Source organism: Geospiza fortis, unplaced genomic scaffold (genome assembly GCF_000277835.1).
Source record: "Geospiza fortis unplaced genomic scaffold, GeoFor_1.0 scaffold154, whole genome shotgun sequence".
Classification (NCBI taxonomy): domain Eukaryota; kingdom Metazoa; phylum Chordata; class Aves; order Passeriformes; family Thraupidae; genus Geospiza; species Geospiza fortis.
In genome coordinates this window covers 2,569,009-2,589,727 of record NW_005054397.1, presented here as the reverse complement: position 1 = coordinate 2,589,727, position 20,719 = coordinate 2,569,009, and the positions used below count along the sequence as shown (strand labels likewise).

Sequence of the window (20,719 nt, the reverse complement as noted above, 5' to 3'; positions counted from 1 at the left end):
AGATGTTACAAGTCTTTAATAATGACATTTGTTTAATTCTGCAGCTTTACTCACAATCCTTTCTCACTTTTGTTTCTGAATTCATTCAATATTTTTATGTTGGTTTAGACATACAATTCAGAACTGAATACAATATTAGTTAAAAAAAAAAAGAAAAGCTAAACAGATTCCTGCTTTATGAAGGTATGGTTTTTATACGCAATCTGCTGAAATATTTTTGAAAGACACTTCATAGGCAGTATTAATAGGGCAGTATTAATTGCCAACTCATCATTGTTGTGTGGCAGCTTTCTTTTTTATCTGATTTTCCTAATATTTCTTTATTTTTGCCAGTTTACATTTGATTTCACATCTTTATTTTTTGCAAGCACCTGCAATTAATTGAGAAGTCTTATGTTGTGAATAAATCTTCATTAATTGCATATAATTTTTTTGGTTGATAATGATTAATATGACCTCAGTAGTTATATTACTTGATTAACTATAAAAACACCACCACGAACAAGCTCAGAAATTCAAATATAGCACACGATTTTCATACTTAAAGTCTTTCTTCCTAGTTGCCAGCCAAAGCTATCTCCCTAATACAAAAAAAAGGAAACAAAAAACTGCACTACACCTCTGTGAGGAGAGGGATCAAGGAAGTAGAAAACTAAGACATAAGACAATTCCATCAATATTCTGCCCATTTTAAAAAGAGCTGGTACAAAAATACACATTAAGAGAACAAACCAAATTTTAGCCCAGGCAATGAGAAGGCTATCACCACCTGCTGGGAGACAAAGCACATCGGTGCACTTAAAAGTGCTTTTCTTTTTATACTGATGATGTCACAAAATTTTGCCTAATTTTCTGTTTCCATCTGCTGGACAGAAATAACATTACTCATTACCTGGATTGGTCCACTTGGGCATATGTGAAAACTTACCACCAGCATTTTCAAAATAATGAAAATTTGTACAGTTCTCCTTTTAAGCACTGTTTCATGTTACCTAAGTATCTCACAGCATGTCAAAATAGTTTATTTTTATTTGACTGGATATTGCCAGGATTAAAAGAAATAGTAAAAAGGATGTTATATTGATTTCTTAAAAAGAATATCCTTCAAGGAAAAACAGACATAAGCTAACTAAAATGTCAGCTCACCACACATTTACCATTTCCAATAGCTAAGGTTACACTGAGGACAAGAACTAAACCACTGCTGTGTTTCTAGAAAAACAGCACAAATTACATGGGATGATATTTATACAATTCCAGAATATTTTTAAGACTATACATGTTGAATATGGGAAAAAAAAAGAAAACCAACCAAAACAGTTTTGCTGCTTCTTTATTTAAAGAGATAGTTATAGTTAGATTCAAAACATAACTGGATTCACCCTACCCTTTGAGCATTTATTCCTGTTGAGTTTTACACTGCTCTTGGACCTTCAACACTAAGATTTGTATTTTATAAAGCCATTTAAATGGAGTTAATATGCAAAAACCTCCAGATTTCATTTAAAAGTACAAATTAATACTTTTTATGCCATTGGATGGATGAGATCATTACTTGAAACTGTTGACATGCAAAGACACAAATCAATGGAATTTTTTCAGCAGAAGGGTGAAATAATTAAGCTTAGAAGGATGAAATACTTAATACTTAGACAAAGTGTTAAAAATGTTTTTTCTTTTCTAAAAGCACCTAACTCATTCAAGCTGTATAGCCACCATTATTTATCCTCTCTGGAGCTTGTGGCTCAGCTCTCACATCTTATAGCAGTGGCCATAGGTGGGCAGAGCACTTCAACTGCAGTTTTAACAATGCCAAGCAGAATAATTATCTCCATATCTTAACCTAACACATTGCTGCTGATACACCCTAGAAGATGATTTGCACTAGACAGTCAACTTTCACAAACACTGGATTGTCCTCTGTATGACTGCTTTCCAATCCCAGGTGTGTACTCTCCTGCTTGCCTTCCCCACCCCCCTTTGAGCCTTGAATTTAACTATTCCACAATTGCTACAGCCACTGGTTATCACATCCCCTGCCCTGCCTGCAAGAATCCTACTCAGAAGAGTAGAAGGCCCTTCCCCAGACAGCCCACACTGCAGCTATGTTAGAAGTCATCCCCAGAACGCCTCACAAGCCTTCTGGGATTGGTGCCCCTCCTGTAAATATGAAGGATATTAAAATCTTGTACAAAAACCAAGGTCTGCTCTCTGGAAACTTCCCCAAGTTGCTTAAGGAAGATTTTGTTCACTTCCTCATGCCACTTCAATGTCACCCATTCCAGAATCCTGAACAAGATCTCAACCATCCTGCTTCATAACAGGGCCCATATATTTATTCCAGCTGTTCTTCACATGAAGGTCAAGTCCCTCTCTTCTTTCCTGGGCATCTAGGTACATGAGCTATCCCACTTTATTCCAGTACTGTGTTTGTCTAATTCCACATGGAGTTCTGTCTCTTGTTTGTCAGACAGCACATGAGTGTGTAAAGGCACTTAAGGTTAGACACTTCCAGCTAGTTTTGTAATTACCTACAGCATTCTTAATGCCATCACTGAACCCACAGGTTCCCTTCATTAAACTGCAGGCTGTTATCACCATCCCCTGATATTCCGAATTTGAAGTTCTTGACACCAAAGTGCAAACCTGGCAAAGATGCTCCCACACTCCCACCCCACTTTTTCAAATTAATTCCATTTCTCACTAGCAGTCTTTTTTCTTTAGTCATGGACCCAGCCACAGAAGCAAAAAGTGCTGCTTTTGAAACCAGGGGTACAGCCATCTGTCAATCTATAGGATGCATCCCTATTACCTGAAGCTTTCCCCTTCCCATATAAATCAAAGGAAATACCTAGGCTCCCACATTCTTCACTGTTGTCCCCAGTCTGCAATCATTTGTGATCCGTTCTGCATCTCTCTTGGCAGTGTCACTGGTGCCCACATGGATGAGCAACAGAGTGGAAACAGTCCAAGGGCCAAACAGAGAGAAAATTTTTTACAAAGTCCCACATCAAAAGCTGTTTGCTCTTTATCACTTTATTATCTCCTAAATTTTCTTTAAAAACCTGATGATCCCCAAAGTTATCAGATTCTGACAGACATAATTAATTTGGAATAACTCCTCTTAGTTACTTGATTTCAAAAGATGCTGTCACATACGTATATTAGGTAAACATGTTCTCTTGCTGTTCTGGCCCTTTAAAGTACCACCATTTTGAGAGGAAATTTAAGTATTTCCCAAGCAGAGTAATGGTTGTTTCTGGAGCTTTAAAAACCAAATACCCTCTCCACCCCCAATACTAAGAAGCAACCCATATCTTTTTCTACTAGTAGGAAACAAAACTGAAACAATTTGTAAAGTCACATTTCCCTTTAAAATACCAATTGGAGTATCTAGCTGAAAACAAGAAAAGAAGCTTATCTTCTCTATTAAAAATGACTTCCAGTATTATGTGAACATACAGCAGATAAAAGTTTTGGAATTCAGTTATACATGCAAAAATATCTTTAGATAATACATTCATCTAAGTACATACTATGAACTGTATTTCTAAATTAAGATCTTAATTGTCAAGATTTTAAGGGATTTACCTCAAGGATCCTACTTTAGCATTTTCCACAAGTGTTAACTACAACCTAATTCATACTAACAATTTTAGTAATCTGTTCAATGCCCATAACCTGTGTCTCTGTTCATGACTTAACACCTGGAGTTTCCGCTCAAGACCGTGCTAACTTCTTGATTCCTAAAGTTTGAAGAAAGACAGCTTCCATCTGATACTAGCGGTTGGGGATAAAAAAAAAATAATAAATTTTGTCTGGTTAAAAACAAGGTCTTTCTCAGAAGCAGATTAAGCAAACTGGTTGATTCAAGTTTCAGGCCAAGCAGACACACCAGAAAAAACTGTGACTATCTGATGTAAATGCAAACCACCATTGACACATCTAGTGCATAATGAAATGCCACCAGTGACTTGCACTTAAAACAACTACTTATATGACAGCAACAAACCTTGTTGTTGAGTGATTCTCAATCAGATACCAGGCAGCAGAAAAGTTTTCACTTGTGAAATCAGCGCTCATCCCAGGAAACAGCGACTCTAAATCTTTTTGAGGAAATCTGCCCCTGAAAAATGAATATTCATTTTTTCAGTGAAACATAGCCTTGTAAACAGTTTACAATTAACACATTCACAAAAAAACCCCAAACTAACAACAAACACTAAATCATTTCCCTATAAGATGGGAACATTAACTTGAAACTCACCTTGAAATTAAATCTGCTATTACAGACACATATAACATGACTGGGAGAGTCTGAAATCTATTCTAAGCAAAACTAATTTTACCATTTTGATTTCACTGTTACACATAAGACAGAAATTTTTTACAAAATGCTTCTATTTAACTTTAAAATGGCAGGACATGAGAAGTTTGGCAGCTTGTAAATTATCTCACACAATTACTGCCTATTGATTCCTGAGCAGCAGAAGTCACAGGAACATGAAAGAGATACACAGAATATACATAAAAGAGATGCACAGAATATACTTCCATTACATACAAACACTGGAAAAAGTATAATACTGAGTTAAAATAATTCTCTTTCAAAACAGAACACACTGATCTGTCTGTTCACCATCTACACAAAACAAAGGAAAAACATACTTATCTCAAGAGACAGCCAGCAGGTTCTGCAAGTTTTTATTCAGTCTTACAAATGCATGAAGAAACCATGTGAGCCAATTCCTTGTGAAAACAGATTCTCTACAACAGCATTTTTAAAACTATAAGTAGTTTCTAAGATATTCACCTAGAAAATTTATTCAATTTACTTTAAGTCTGTGTAATAAAAATATTTAAAGCACTTTTTGATGAAAACACAACAACCTTCATCCCTCAGTCTGGACACACACTCAACACTTGGCCATATTAATTCCACCATGCACTCAATACATGACCAGGTGCACTCCCTCCTCTCATCTTCACCACCAGCTGCATCCCATCTTCAGAGACTAATTGTGGCAAACAAATTCACTTGTGGTCAGCCCTAAATGGGTCAGCCAATTCGACTACGTGGACTTAAGTCCCTTTCAAGTGAAATATTCTCATCAATTCCAAAAATTTACTGTTTTTCAGTAAAATTTTTCATTTTTGGATCACAACATCCAACTCAAAAGACAATGAAGTCCCTCTCTGATGCTCACAAGTTAGGTGAGCTTTGCTATACAAAGTAAACTGTAAGCAAATGAAAATCTGCCACACTTCGCATTTGAGAGCAAACTTGGGTGGAGTAGCAATCCAGAGTCAGTTATAAAAATTACATTTAAGACACAGGGAAAGCCATTTAAATGGACACAAAAGCAGTGATGTTTTAGTTTTTTTTTTAGTTTTAGTTTTCTTCTGTAATCTAAACATGTTTCAAGATAGTTAAAGCGGTTTTTATTACAAAGAGCAAGCAGCAGATTAAGTGAAACAAATCTAAACGCAGGCACATTAAAAAGTACAATTATATAGAGAGGAGTTGTTTCCTGGAGGTTTCTTTTCATTTCCAAATGGCCATTAGCACAAGCAGGTACAAAGGACCTACGTACATAATGACATGGTACAGAAGTCTTTCATCAGTAGCACCTGATTACAGCAGGGGCATGAAACAATACTTTTTAAAAAACAGAAAAAAAAATCAAATGAGATTCAAGGAAAAGTGATGACAGATATGAGATACAAGGATACAAAGAAAATAGTGTGAGAAACAACTGCAGCAAGAAAAAATGAGGGTCCCTACATTTGCCTGTGTTCAATGAAAGAGTGATGATGTCACAATAAAACTTTAAGACGAAAGTAGTGAGATTCAGGATTTTCAATGAACCTAAATTTCATGAATGACAGTAAGCAGAAAATGCTGATGGAAAGCTGCAATTTGTTCTTCATTTAAAGACAATTTGAGATACTTTATTTTACCCTCCAACTAGTAAAAAATGCCCAGTAGGAACATGAGCTTGAAGGACAGTACTTCACATGCAATACATAGTACAACTGTACAAAAAAGGATTTATATTCAATCCACACATGGTGACATCTTTGTAGACAGCTGCATTTTTAATGCTAAAAAACAAACCCAAGAAAACAAATTTGAGTTTTTGGGAGAGACTTGGACATTCTGTGCAAGCACTACTTAAGTGAATGGTATCAATACAGAAGCGGAATTTCGCTCATATTTTCAGAATTTCCACGTATGTTCTCCAAACCCAAAAGAGAGATATAATACAAAAAGCACACACACTAAAATATACCAATACCAAATGCTACTCATAACTGCAGGTTTGTAAGGGATATGCATGACAATTTAAGCTTATGCATGAGCTATACAATTCCCAGGGGGAAAAATGAAACTATTTTTTAATATACATATATAGAGACCAAGATAGACTTGTAATGAATTACTGCAAATGAATCTTGTCTACAGACAGAGGGACACAATTGAAGGAATTTTTTTTCAATTTGATGTTTGGCTGACTTGAAAAGTTATTAGGAGGGTTTTTTTCCAGCAGATGTATTCGTGTAGAACCATAAATTAACAATGCTTTTATCTGTGCAGACGTATTTTAGACATAGTCACAACAGACTAGAAACATAATTGTGACTGTGTGAGGTATGTTAACAATATGTTATACTGTATGGTTTAGTACTCTTATTTTTATCGTACATTTTTACCAGTAGTTTTCCCACTAACAGATACGCTACAGCTTGCTACATACAGACTTGCTACAGCTGTCTTCAAAACGAAGTGCACACTAAAATGCTCAAACTGAAAACAACTGTATTTCTAGAATGTCTGGCCAAATGCATCTAAAAAGAGACTGACTCCACATACACACAAGTTTGTTTCACTAACTTCCATTAGTAAATTAAATAAGTCAGGTTTTGGAAGTTTTCTCATGAAAACTTGCTTACCGTTTACTTATAAACAAGCCCATTTGTGACTTGATAAAGTATTTCTGGTTTATTCTTTTCAACATTACAGGGTGAAGATGAACCAGTAGCAAAAGCTTACATCATGATGGCATGTAATTAAACCGTAAATCATTTATCTGTTGATTTGCTCATTATACAAGAATCACTTCATGAAGAAGTCATCATTGTAAAAGATACCGGGAACCACAAATTGAATCCAGAAAACCTCAGAAAAGGAAGAGTGAAGCTTACTACCCATGACAACCCTAAGTATTACACTGTCTTTACAATTTCAGCAAACATACACATACCGGATTTTCTGCTTGGCACACTATTTTACCTAGAATAGAACTAGATCTGATACTAGACTTATAGTTAACATTTTAGAATAGTCTTATTAATGCTTTAGCAACAATTTCAAATACAAAAGAATTTGAGATTTCACATAGTGGTTATATTAATGAGAAGTATAATACAAATACATTTGGTTACAAGCTACGATACACTTTCACTTCCCTCAAACACATGTTGAGTATAGTTAATAGAGTCATAAAACGTTAGATGTAGTGGTCCTTGCTTCCATGTAAAGGTCATGCACATTTACTTTGGATTCAAAACAGGTGTTCAATTCACTTGTACCACAAGTGCTTATCAATAGAAGTCCCTCCTTGCACTACTCCAAACTTCAGGTTCTGTATAGACTAATAGCAATAAACCTAATTTAACAGTACAGGATACATGGGCTCTTACAAATTCTACTACAGAACTTGTATCCATACACAGCATTTATATTCTCCAGAGATTAGTTGGAAATCTCCATGGGTAATCACAGCCTCTAAGCAGGCACAATCAACTAAGAGCAACAGGATACAACATATACTAATTAACAAAGCCTGACAATGAACACAGTTTAGCAAGAAGTAATTTTTCTGTAAAAATTGTTTTGCTCCCAGAACTTCGAAATTATAGTCATAATTTCAGCATATATGACAATATTTGCAGATTAAATGTGCATCCCAAAGCAAGATATAGACAGCAAAAGGCAACCTGAAGCTCAGTTCCACGGGAGTTGCTAAAAGGTCAAAAGGAGCAACTTTAAATAAACACAGATTTTGAATAGCAACCAGCGTAAACAAGCTCCAGCTAGAGCTGCTGTACACTCCCCCCTCTGTCTGGTACCAGTCAGACTCCTTGAAGCTGGCTTTGTACCAGCTGTACTGTGTTAATAATGCATGCAAAAAGATCAGCGTAAGGGACACTGGTGTAGACTAAACATGACAAATCAGAAGGTGTTAACAAAGGTCTCTCCAATAGCAACAAGGCAAGGGTGCACTCTGGCAATTCCTTCCTAGTAGCACTGGGTTCATTAGAAATATGAAAACAAAGTGGCAACTGTATTTTAGAACTGGCAGAATGTGGTAAGAGAAATCTAAGAGATTATACGCTGGTAGCTGCAGCTGATGCATCAATCTAACAAGCACTAAGTGCCACTTTATTTTTTAATATCATAAAGCTAGGACTATACTGCAAATCTCTTTTGCAGCCTTCAGAATTTTTTTGCATGAATCTCTGTGATAAAGTTTCCACACGCCGATCACATTCAATGATGAAATTTACTGCATTTCCATACAAGCCATTTAAAAATAAACATCTCAGCCTCCAGAAAGTCTTTGCCTATCTCGTGGTAGCAAGCTGACGTTTACCATTAGGTGGCAGCGTAAGATCATCTGTTTCCTTTTCCCAAATGAACTGTTTTGGAAGCTGGCGTGGGAAGAGGGAAGCATCTGTACTGAGTGGGTGGATACAGAAGTATGTGGAATGCACTTAGCATGTCAGCCTTTGCTTTCATGTACGAGATGGATCCACCAGAGTGACCTCTGCTACATGCAAAACAACAAACACTATTCAAAAATTTTCTAGCCACCACTAGGTCTGACTGATGTTACTGTTTTGCAAAGAATGAATTTTCTTAGCCTGACAGAGTAGTTAGAGGAGTCAGGGAACCCTTGGTTAAACAAGGACTTGTCATGCAGGAGGAGGAAGTATGTGGTACATTGGAACAAGCAATTCATTCACAAACATCACGTAGATGTAAATTTTCCATCAACATATTTAACCGGCGTCTACCAGACATATGGTTCTCTTCCAGAACCATACAAAATTCTGACTGATCTTGTGTTACCAAACTGCTTTTGCAACAGCTCTAAACTGCTAAAACCAATCAAAGTACTGCCACATTGCTGCTAAGGTCAGAATTTTCACACCAAATTGCACATTTCTCATACTGAGACAACTACTCTGCACACTCATTTTTCTTCCTGAAACCTGTTTAAGACTTCTCCTGGAGAAGCTGGCAACCCAATGCTTGGACAGGTGTACTTTTTGCTGGATTAAAAACAGGATGGCCATGCCTAGAGAGTGGTGGTGAACAGAGTTACCTCCAGCTGTTGGATGGTCACTGCTGGGATTCCCCAAAGGTCAGTACTGGGGCCAGTCCAGTTCAGTATCTTTATCAGTTATCTGGACAATGGGATCGAGTGTACTCTAAATAAGTTTGCAGATGACAACAAGTTGGGTAGGGGTATTGATCTGCTGGAGGGTAGGGAGACTCTGCAGAGGGATCTTGACAGTCTGGATTGATGGGCTGAAGCCAGCTGTATGAGGTTCAACAAGGCTCAATCTTGCTTGTGCCACAACAACCCCAGGCAGCTACAGGCTGGGGGCAGAGTGGCTATAAACAGCCTGGCAGAAAAGAACCTGGGGGTGCTGGCTGACAGCAGCTGAACACGAGCTGTTGTGCCTATATGGGCAAGAAGGCCAAGGGCATCCTGGCCTGTGTCAGGACTTGTGTGACCAGCAGAACCAGGGCAGTGACTGTCCCCCTGTACTCGGCACTGGTGAGGCCACATCTTGAGTGCTGTATCCAGTTCTGGGCCCCTTGACTCAAGAAGATTGAGGTGGTGGAGCACATCCAAAGAAGGACAATGGAGCTGGTGAAGGGTCTAGAAAGTAACTTTTGTGAGATGCAGCTGAGGGAGCTGGGGCTGTTTAGCCTGGAGAAAAGGAGGTTCAGGGGTGACCTTAAGGCTCTGTACAGTTGCCTGGAAGGAGGGTGTAGCCAGGTGGGGGACGGCCCCTTCACCCAAGCAACCAGCGACAGGACAAAAGGACACAGCCTCAGGCTGTGCCAGGTGAGGTTCAGGTTGGACATCAGGAAGAATTTGTTCCTGAAAGGATCATCAGGCATTGGAATGGGCTGCCCAGGGGAGGTGGTAGAGTCACTGCCCCTGAAGACATTCAAGAAATGGCTGAACGTGGCACTTGGGGAGATAGTTCTGTTGACAAGATGGGGACTGGTCAAAAATTAGACTCCATGACTTTGAAAATCTTCTTCAACTGCAACAATTCTGTGATTCTATTCTATGATCCAATGTTTCTGTAAGGATTCCTGGCTATATCTGCATAACACCACAGCCAGGAACACTCCCTGGGGAGGAAGGTGGCATAAACCTGCTCTGAACTCTAAGTGTGTGTAAAGGTAGTGATAGGACACTAAACCTTTGTATCAGTCTTTACCCCATACTAAATATTAAAACCCAGAATTCAAATATTAAGTATTTTAAATACCTTTTTTCTGGTAGGAATTTAATATCTCACAGCATACACAGAACAGGCACTAAGTTACATCAATGCCAAAAACCCCTTATCTGACTGGATATCTGTGTTTTAGACAGTGAATGAAAAGTTTTTAGGAAAGGAGGAGAAGAAACCCGTGTAAACACTCTTCTCCAAAAACATTTGTGACTTCAAGGGTCACCACCACCAAAACACAAGGATGAGAGAGTTCAAGTTTCATTACAATATAACTGATTTTTTTATTAGCAAGTGAGATTCTTATTTACGTGACAATTGCACAGGAAGTGCAATTAATATTTGGAAAATGTGAAGAACTTACCAGCCAACAATTGCTAAACCTGCAGGCTGAAAGATGATGGCCTGACCATTATGTGTACACGTGGCGCTAAAATATCTTCACTGCATATATAACATTTAAAATATCTTGATTATGTAAAAGAACAGCCAGGAGGATAACTGTATATACATCATTGTCTTTTTTGCATCCTTGCAACATATAAATTTGAATATGAAAGGACAATTCCAGTGCATATTCTGAGTGTGTATATATATATATATATATATCTATATATCTATCTATATATCTCTGTTACTCCTACAATACATCTATAGGCAGTATTCTAATTATTTCCCTTAATTCATAGTTCAAATCTTTTGTTCACCTAAATCTCAGTCACTCCCAATTAAACTCCAATCTTCTATCTGCTGAGTCTGAATAATTTTTTTTGTCCCTGTCCATGCCTAATAATTTAGCAAACTGCTGTACTGAAACTCTTCCTTTCATTACATACAAGGTCTTTTTTCTGTTATTTCAAGGTCTCATTTGCAGCACCTTGAAAGCAACCATTTTGAACCTGAATGGTTCAAAAATGGTTCAAAAATGGTTCAAAATGGTTAACCAAAATGGTTAAAATTTTTGAATTTTAAAACAGATTTTAAATGGATAAAGTACTATAAAAATGTTTTAAAAAGCCACAAAAGGAACTTTTAAAGCCAAGCATAACCCATATAAAAAGACAAAACAAAACAACAAAATCCCTCCAAAAAACCCCTAAATCATTCCCATGGTGCAGTTTGTCTTTTCTGTATAATTTGCTAATGCCTGATAATCACTTTCTACAGAGAGGGCTTTTTTCTCTTGCAGTCTGTAGTCTAATCACCTTCCTCTGCCTTCTCTTCAGTGTACTCCTATATACTTAATTCCTATTCCATTTTATCACATCTGTTTTTCACTGCTTTTCTCCCTGAGCTTCTCAATTAATGTTTCTTTTGTTTACCACTATTTGCATAATCAACATAAGGCACTCCATTCCCTTCCTTCTCAGCCATCAGGCTGCAAGGGTTGTAAATCCCAATAAGTCAGACCAATGCCAAATGCTTCAGCTTCAAAATTAAAATACATATCAATTTGCACATGTTTAAAGAAAACATTTAAAGAAACCAAAGGTATGAATAAAAGAGAGATCCATAATGTTGCAGAGCCTTTCTGCATATACAACAGTATTATTAGGATCATATCAGGATGTCTTTTATTTTAAAGCATCCAAACAACTTTTATCACTTCTAGTGACAAATATTCCTGTATCTAGTAATGGCTATTGCTAATTTTTTGCTCATTCACTCTCTTTCTTAGCTTACAATCGCCTTTTTTCACTACCTTGTACAACTTCTCGATACTTAGCCATTCCATATGTAAAGTATTTGCAAACGTGAGTTTAACTAAACTATATGGTATTAAAGTTTATTTTATAGAAATTAATCTCACATTGCTCCAATTTATCAAGAAAATAATGGAAGATTTTCCATTGAGAAGGCATTCTTTACTTAAACCCAGAATCTTCATCTATAGTCAGAACTGTGCTGTCAACAATAGCACAAGGGCAGACCAGGCTTTTCCTCTCTTTTCCCTCTGCACAATATAACCCCTCAATTCCTTCACACAACTACTTGCTTTACTGCTCAGCGATAGGTCTCTCAGACCGGTGCTTGCCATAATCTTCCTGCTTCTCCTGCAATGAACCTGGGAGATCAAGAACAATGAACTAGGCTTGATACGCTTGCCCAAAGATTTCCTAATTCCCTCCCTCTACAAAAGATTATTTCCTAGCTATACCTATATGTTTCTGATTTATTTCTTTTCAAATGAAACTTTAGGTTTCAGTAACACATTTTCTAATGTTTTCAGGAAAAAAAACATTTAAAATACAACATTATTGGTTTTCTATGGAACAAACATCCAAATAGACAACTCTAAATTAAGCAAATCCTAAACTAATGCAGTTGAAGTTTCTATATGATAATTCTTAATCTATCATATGGACAATGTCTTAACTATAAGTAGTGACTCAAGAGAATCAGCTAACAAAACACTCACAGCTAGTTGCTGTGTAGCACAGTGGTAAAAAGGATTGTTGTATTTTTAATTTACAAAAAGGTGAGCGAGAGTGGAAGAGTGACAGAAAATCTCCTAGTAACACATTGGAATACTGTCCATAGTATGAAGGTCCGCATTTTGTCAGGGTTTGGAAAACTGAGGAACATGAAAGAATTACCTGTCAGAAGTTACACCAAAGGCTAAAGAAAAATACTTTAAGTGATAAAATCTCCAGCTTATTAAAAAATTGGGCTAGGACTTTGAAAAGAAAGAAAAATATATATTCAAACTAGGAAAGAAAAGCACAGCCAGAGGCTGGAAGGTGGTGTGGATCTGCTAGAAATCCCATATGGATTTTGGGAAAGTGCAGCTTTCTCATCAGAACAAGGTAACAATGGACACTGAAGATTTTTTCCAATGCACTTCTCCTCACAAACAAGAGTATCCAGCAGATGAGACCTTAGTAATAGTTTAATTTTAAATAGCCTTTTGTTTGGTAGAGCTGGCATCTTGATTGAGAGAAGTATTCCTGATGCTACTTCTAAGAGTTGGGCAGGTTTAAAGAGTGTCCCATTTAAAGACCCCTAATTCCCTTTATCATTCACTATAAAGTTACTATTTCAGACAAAAATTTCATAAATTCCACCATACTTAAGGACTAAAGTAAAGAAGACTGTGTGCTGGAAAACAGTATTAGTATTTCAATAAAATAAACTAAAATAAACTAGCTGATGTGGCATAATAAATCACATTTTACAGTACAATTTTAGCAACAGATAGCAATCTAATATCCTTAAAAGCCCCGTGAAACTCAAATGCAACAGTAGGTATTCTGTAACTACAATGAATAAATCTGAAGCCTTAGGTAATTTACCAATCCTCAAAATCTAAACATCACTGGGGTTCAATATATCAGGCTTTTAGATTATCTACAGTTCTAATTGATGATCCAAAATAGAGGATTATGAAGCAGGATACAATGTCCACTAACAACTCAGAGTACCAAGCAGAATACTAGCACCTAATAGATGCATGTGTTTCTAAATCTTTCCCTGCCCTGCAAACCATTAAACTTGCCTGGAATTCACCAAGACACATATAGAGAAAAGCACTAAAGAAGTGGATTAAAGGCATTTGGTACTCACTTGTCTATCTCAATACCGAGCGGATTAGCCGGACGTAAGGACAAGGGGGGAATCCCTTTGTTCCTGTCAGTGCGCATGTCATAATAGTTCATTTCATCCACCCAGACAGCAGACTGATCCAAGATACCTAGAGAAAACAAAGCACAGATCCTTAAAATAACAAGGGCAGTCCAGCACCATCAACTTCTAACATACTGAATTAATTTGAAAAATCCTGATAAATATAAAATGCATGCCTAGGTAATATATTGAAAGATACACGGCAAAACAACCTGGATGCAATTACGCTAAATTATTTTATTATACCTGCTGAAGAGGTATTCACGGCTGGGCATCAAACATCCTTTTGCAGAGTGCACAGTTTCACATACATTACAAGATTTTCCTGACCACAAAGTATTAGTATTTTCATTCTTGCAAGTATTTTAGTTTCTGTCCAAACTTTGTTATCTGCTACTTTCAAAAGAGCAATTAACTGAAAGTCTTCTCATTTGCATATTTTAGGGAAGATTCCTTTTCTGTCCCATTTGCTCTCCAAAAGGTAACTGAACCTTGGCCACATGCCAAGATAAATGACTTCAAGGACACAGAACTGACTTTGCTTCCAGTGACTTAGCACAGACAATGCATAAAGGCAAGGCACAGTATGTCCTGGAATCTCAGCTGAAAATGGAGCCTGCCCTACTCTTGGCCTTGCCCTCCTTTAACATACCCATCAGATGCAACACCAGAAATTACTCCATCTCCACATTTTCCCATATTTTCAAATATGAATTCTTCTCTCACATCACCAAAAGCTCCACTGTGTAACATTTGCACTTACACATTTCACCTTTCTATTATTAAGATATTAGTGCAGCTTGGGAGAAATTACATGTTATTTAATTGTCACTGAAGGGCTGAGAATAAGAGCCTAAAACAGTTCTTGTGGGAACTCTTGTGTTAGGAAAGATAACTATCCAGCTCATCAACGAGGGGTTCTGAGAGAAACATTTTCAATCCACAGGGTATTTAGACTGGATTCTAGGTTAAGCAGGGGTCCTAGACTGCTTGGCAAAATAATTTCAATGGTTAAGCATCTCATGAGAAATACTTAAGACTTTGTCTTGCAGGATGGTTTGAATTACAAATAAGAAATGGCACTGAGGACTCAACTTTCTTTAAAGGATTAACTGTCAGCTCAGGATTTAGGTGTAAAGCTCATGAGCTGGTCCAGACTTTGTATTTATCTACTACACTTAAGAGTAATTACTAGATCTGTTATTAAGTTTTCTAAAATTTCAGAAGTTTAGAGCTATTCCATAAAGAAAAACAAAGGGCTACTTTGCATTCATCGCTGAGGATTTTATCAAGATATTGAGAAAGGAATAATTTCACCTATACCCTGAGTTTCTATCTCTTTCTCTCTATATATATGGATATTTTATTGACATACTCTGCATTTTCTAAACAACTGAAAATTGTCCTGAGGTGGATCCATTTCAAATATACATTTTATATGAAGAGGCATTCAGTCATATATTTTATTAGTAAAGAAAATAGATGTGGATTTGAACAAGAAATATACCTATTTTTTCAGGTTTAAGAAGTTTGAAGGAAACAGTTGAAGTTCCTTTGCCACCAGACTTTGTAGTAACAATAATGTCTCCCTTGTCATTTTTAGCCTGTCCAACTCGACACACAATTTTACTGGCAGACATCCATTCTGCAGTGAGGAGACAGTTGTGCCCACAGATTGTTAAACCTGGGAAAAAGAAAAAAAAAAGAAATATAATTCTGTTAATAGACGTATCTTTTGAAATTCTGCAATGCAAATTCATTTATGATGCTACATGTGTTTTACATAAATAAATAACCCTTCACCAGTCCCCTACAGCCAATTACAGTCAAGGAATCACAAATACATTTTTCAGATGTTTCCTAGGTGACTTCAGGTCTTCTGTCCCAGTGACAATTCATGAGATTCAAGCAGTGCAGTTTGAAACTTAATCTCTCCCATCACTTTTGAGCTACTGCACTTTTACTTCACATAGAACAATAGATTTTCTGTCTGCAAGACACTGGAGAACTGCTGTTCAGTATTGCATTTCTGTGAAACTTCCCTTAAAAGGTGCACACAGCAAATTTTTCAGAAGTTCAGTCTATATGACTTTGCACAGAAAAAAAAGAAGACTGTAAAATATTTACAATGAACAATGTTTCCTCAACCTTACTTGTTTAGCAGAACTTCAGCGGACACAGAAGGCTGTTTTAGCTGAAGCAGTATTAATTGACAAATAATCCATCCCAACCTCTTCTATAAAAAATCCACAATGCGAGACTGATTCTGATGAATAAACTGCCCTTGTTATATGAAAGAATAATCATGTAATGCTCATCTATCTCCTATTCTACACTTTCTCACAAGAAGGATGACAAACTGTGAAATACAAGGTCTTTTCTCATAGGAAGAGACAAGCTCCAGTGTTCAAGAACACCTCTCATGACCAAGGTGCACCTTAATGTAAGGTCCAAGGCTTCCTGAGATTTCACATCAAATTCGTCTGATCAATCAAACCAATCATCAACCGATCACAACCAACTGATTCGTTCTGGTCAGATCAGGACTCTAGATGCTGGAATAGATGGATTATTTTCTCAGATCTAGAACAACAATTTCCATATTCATAGCTGGAGTTCTGCTGTCCTGGAAAACTGGCAAGATCCTAACTGCTCTAGTATCAATTTGAAGAACAACTTCATTAGGTTCTTCTTAAATAACACCCTTAGCCAGAAACATTTTGCCTTATGTCCAAAAGAACAAGGCTGTACTAGTGTGCTGGCTGTACTGGAGTACAAATTAGTCAGACAGAGCAGTTCCTCCCCTGTTGGCTTGACTTTTGTTTTTAATTTCTAGAAAGCTCTGACCAATTTAGAAAATACTTAGAGACAGAAAAGGGTCAGCATATGTGGCTTAGTACCAAAGCTTCACACTTATTTTCTCTCACAATTTAAGTCTCTGACATGACACAGCAGAGAAATTTGGCAGTTTTCATGGCTGTCAGACATAAAAATGCATTACTCCCTGCCAAAAACTATTTTGAAAATGAAATCCAAAAATGAAAAAAATGGAAAGGCACTGAATCTTATTACAACTGAAATTAATTTTACTTGAGAAAGGACAGTAGATTTGCTTCTTAAATGTTCTTTCTGAATAAAAGGGGGGGAGTGAGATGAAATAGGATATACAAACAGAAAGACTTAAAAAATATTTTGCTTATTTACTCATAAAATTTTAATCAGGCTTTAGTTTCATGGGGGAAAGAAAAAACCCCATATATTAGGATGCATATTACATACATGCAATAATATAACCTTATATTATTATATTATTACATCTCTTACAGTTTTATGCTTGCATCTTCTCTAAAGGAAAAAAGATTGTGATAGGAACTAAGACTAACTGAAACACTTTGCCCAAACAATGTATAAAGATGTTTTCACCCCGTATTTTCTGAATTTATGGTTCAATTGAACAATACTTTAAAATCCAGAACTAAGCTATAGTAACTGTTTGAAGATCCTTCTATCAATTATTGTCTACTCATCAGAGGTTCCAAAAGCTCTCAAGACATCAAGATACAAGGTCCAATACTTTTGAAATGGCAGGAAATGGCCTTTGCCTGTATCTTAAAAATGCAGAAGGAACTTAAGTCTCTGTCAAGATTTTATATACCACAGGAAATAGTAATCACAACTTCTAAAACAAATAAATGCATATTGGGGGAGAAGTTTTGATAGAACAGTTACCACATTTCTTTCTCCAGAAATAGGAAACTTCCCTTTAAGTAAAACTTAATTTGTATCCGTTGCATGGTATAAAGGTCTCTGAGAACATCATTCTCAGCTTCTAGTTTTTATGTGCCTTTCTATAAATAGGCATAAGTAATACTCTGATAGAGACTTTACGATTTTGGTTAAGCTCATATACGGACAATTTTACAATGTCTAAAAAATACAGCTACAAATGTCTTAAAAGACAAGCTAAACCATGAAAACACATATGTTACAGGTACCTCCTAGATTTGACATTTTGTACCATGAGTTACAGAGTTACAAATAAAAAGTTCATTTGGTTTCAAAGAAACAAAGAGATTACTCGACGGCTCTCTCTTAAATGAAACCAAAAGAATATTCTTCCACTATGTGATACTGTGTTAATATACAGAGAAAAAGTTTCTTGCTTTTCATTTTACACTAATGCATCTCAAACTTTTTAAACTTTATAAAGACCTCACTCAAACTTGCTTAACTCTCATGCCTACAAAGCCTCACTTTTCCAAGTACTTCCATTCAAGTAACAGGGAATATTTACATGACTAATTTAACCATTAAAAGAAATCTTTACTGGGGAAAATCTTCATCTGGGGTCTTAGCCACTTACTGGAGAAAGCTGTCGACTGAGCTAAGGCGAAAATAAGGGAATGCATTATTTATTTTTACCTCAAAGCATAAAATTATTAGCAGCTGTGTGCTACAAATATTACTCTGAAAGAAATATAAGAAGAAATATCAGCAGCTGGTCAGCTGTAATACAGAGGTACAGTTCAGGACACGTCTTCCTTCCAAGAACATAGCACTGATCATTTCTAAGAGGATCATTCCAATGAACCAACGGGTACTGAAGTACATCAGCCACACAAATACACAGAAATATACTCACCCCTAACATCACCAGTTATTTGAAGATTTTTTCAATATGAATTCTATAGTGTACCGCAACCTCACCTAGCAGCTCAGGAAAATACTATTTCTCCTTTTGAGAGACAGCAAACTGAAGTGGAGTGGAAAACTGTAGTAGCTTAAACTTGGCCATAAAGCTCATTGTGGTGGCCATGAATGGAATTTGTGAACTTTGGTTTACAGCCATGAAGCGAAATATTTTTTCTAGCAAAGCCAAACAAAATTCCAATGGCCTTCAGAGGAGTCGTGATTCCACAACAAATCAGACAAATTGCCTCTAACATGACTACTGAAGTACACATATGCATGACTTACAAAAAAATAAGGGAAATTCCAGTAGTTATAGCTAACTTGGATTTCCAGGAGCCTTTACTGAGTCTTTCTTGAAATGCTTAAGAAAATGATGCAGCTATAGGATACGAATCTCTAATGGATAAATAGCAGAGCAACATAGAAACAGGGTTACAGTATTTGATGTGTTTTGACTGAGGAAAGTTCCCACATGGTATGTGCCAAGATCATTTGTGTTCAGCACACTTATAAGTGACAAGATAAAGAGGTTATAAAGTTTGCTGATGATTTTCTTTTATTCAGAGCGTGATGACCATAAATCCCAGAAAAATACAAGCCAGAACTTATTAGACTGAGTGATGCACTATAATGTAGATATTATAACACAACGGCTGAAATTCACTGAACAAAGACAAGATGCACGCAGACAAAACCTTAAATTCATAGATGTCACCCTCAAACTGACTACTAATCCTCATGCATTTAATCACGGAACTATAGTAGGCAGAACAAGAAAAACATTAGTTTGATTCTCAGCAGGAGTTACGCAGAAAACAGAACTCTACGGCCAAAATACAAAACAAAAGTGAAAGTACAGGGTTATGCCACAGGGCATTCACATCCTGAACACAGCACACAACCAAGATGTGTCACCCACAACTGGTAGTGAAAGTAAAAGAGATTCGCTGAAGAGCAAGAAGAAAGGACAAGGATTACATGCAGAAAAATTAAATAAGCTAAGACATTTCAGCCTGAAAAGGAAGCAACAGAGCAGTAATGAACAAGGTCTATGACCAGGAGAATCAGTGAAAAGATCTTGTCCCTCCTTCAGCACAGGAGCTATGACGATTCTAATGAAGTGACCATGTTAAAAATCAAAACAGTAATGAAAAGGGTTCTCCACATATTGTGTAGCTAAATCACAGAACCTGCTTTGTCATAACTGCTACAGACACATAAATTGACTTTAATTCAAGGCATAGCAATGTCCTGATTTAGGGAAAATTTGGGAGAAAATCCCCAGTGACTCTGAATACACTGAAAACACTTCTGACATTAAAATTTCAAAGAGGAAATTCTCAGTTCCTGAGAAAGTAACAAAGGAGCATCTCATTACATCTACCCTCTTCTAGTACACTGCAAAAAGCATTTCATGTTCAGCAGAGGATGCTGAGTCAGATTAAGGGTTCATCTAAAAAGGTAGAGTTAGTCTGGTTGGTTATACATTGAGTAGCTTCTCTGAATTTATGGATTCAAGTGCATATTAGTGTTAAGGGCACTCCTCATTACATTCAACACAGATTCTGTCATGCAAAAAATTTATCTCTAATCATATCCAAAATGTTACATTCTGCTGTACCAAAAGGGTGATTTTAAAACTTACCTAGGAGATCTGTAGGTCCAGTACCCAAATTTTCTCCTCTAATTGTCACTTTTGTCCATGGGATGCCTTCATTGGGAGAGATACCGGTTACAAGTGGGGGCTGCCGTGCTCGAGACATGATGAATTTTCAGTTACTGCAATCTGAGCTGCCTTTATCTGTTCATCAAGAAATAATAAATTAAAACCCCATAAATTATATAAAAATTATTAAAA

General features: G+C 36.7%; 1 protein-coding gene across 1 annotated transcript in view; it reads right to left on the bottom strand.

The window, feature by feature from the left end:
* Window positions 1-20,719, bottom strand: part of EXOC2 (exocyst complex component 2) — a 115,767-nt gene that overhangs the window by 92,337 nt on the left and 2,711 nt on the right. Inside the window, exons 2-5 of the mRNA XM_005425835.2 lie at window positions 20,507-20,662; window positions 15,677-15,853; window positions 14,110-14,236; window positions 4,013-4,126 (exon numbers count right to left, since the gene is read on the bottom strand). Coding sequence (XP_005425892.1) covers window positions 4,013-4,126; window positions 14,110-14,236; window positions 15,677-15,853; window positions 20,507-20,624 — 536 coding nt within the window. The 5' untranslated portion in view covers window positions 20,625-20,662. The remainder of the gene's footprint in view (window positions 1-4,012; window positions 4,127-14,109; window positions 14,237-15,676; window positions 15,854-20,506; window positions 20,663-20,719) is intronic.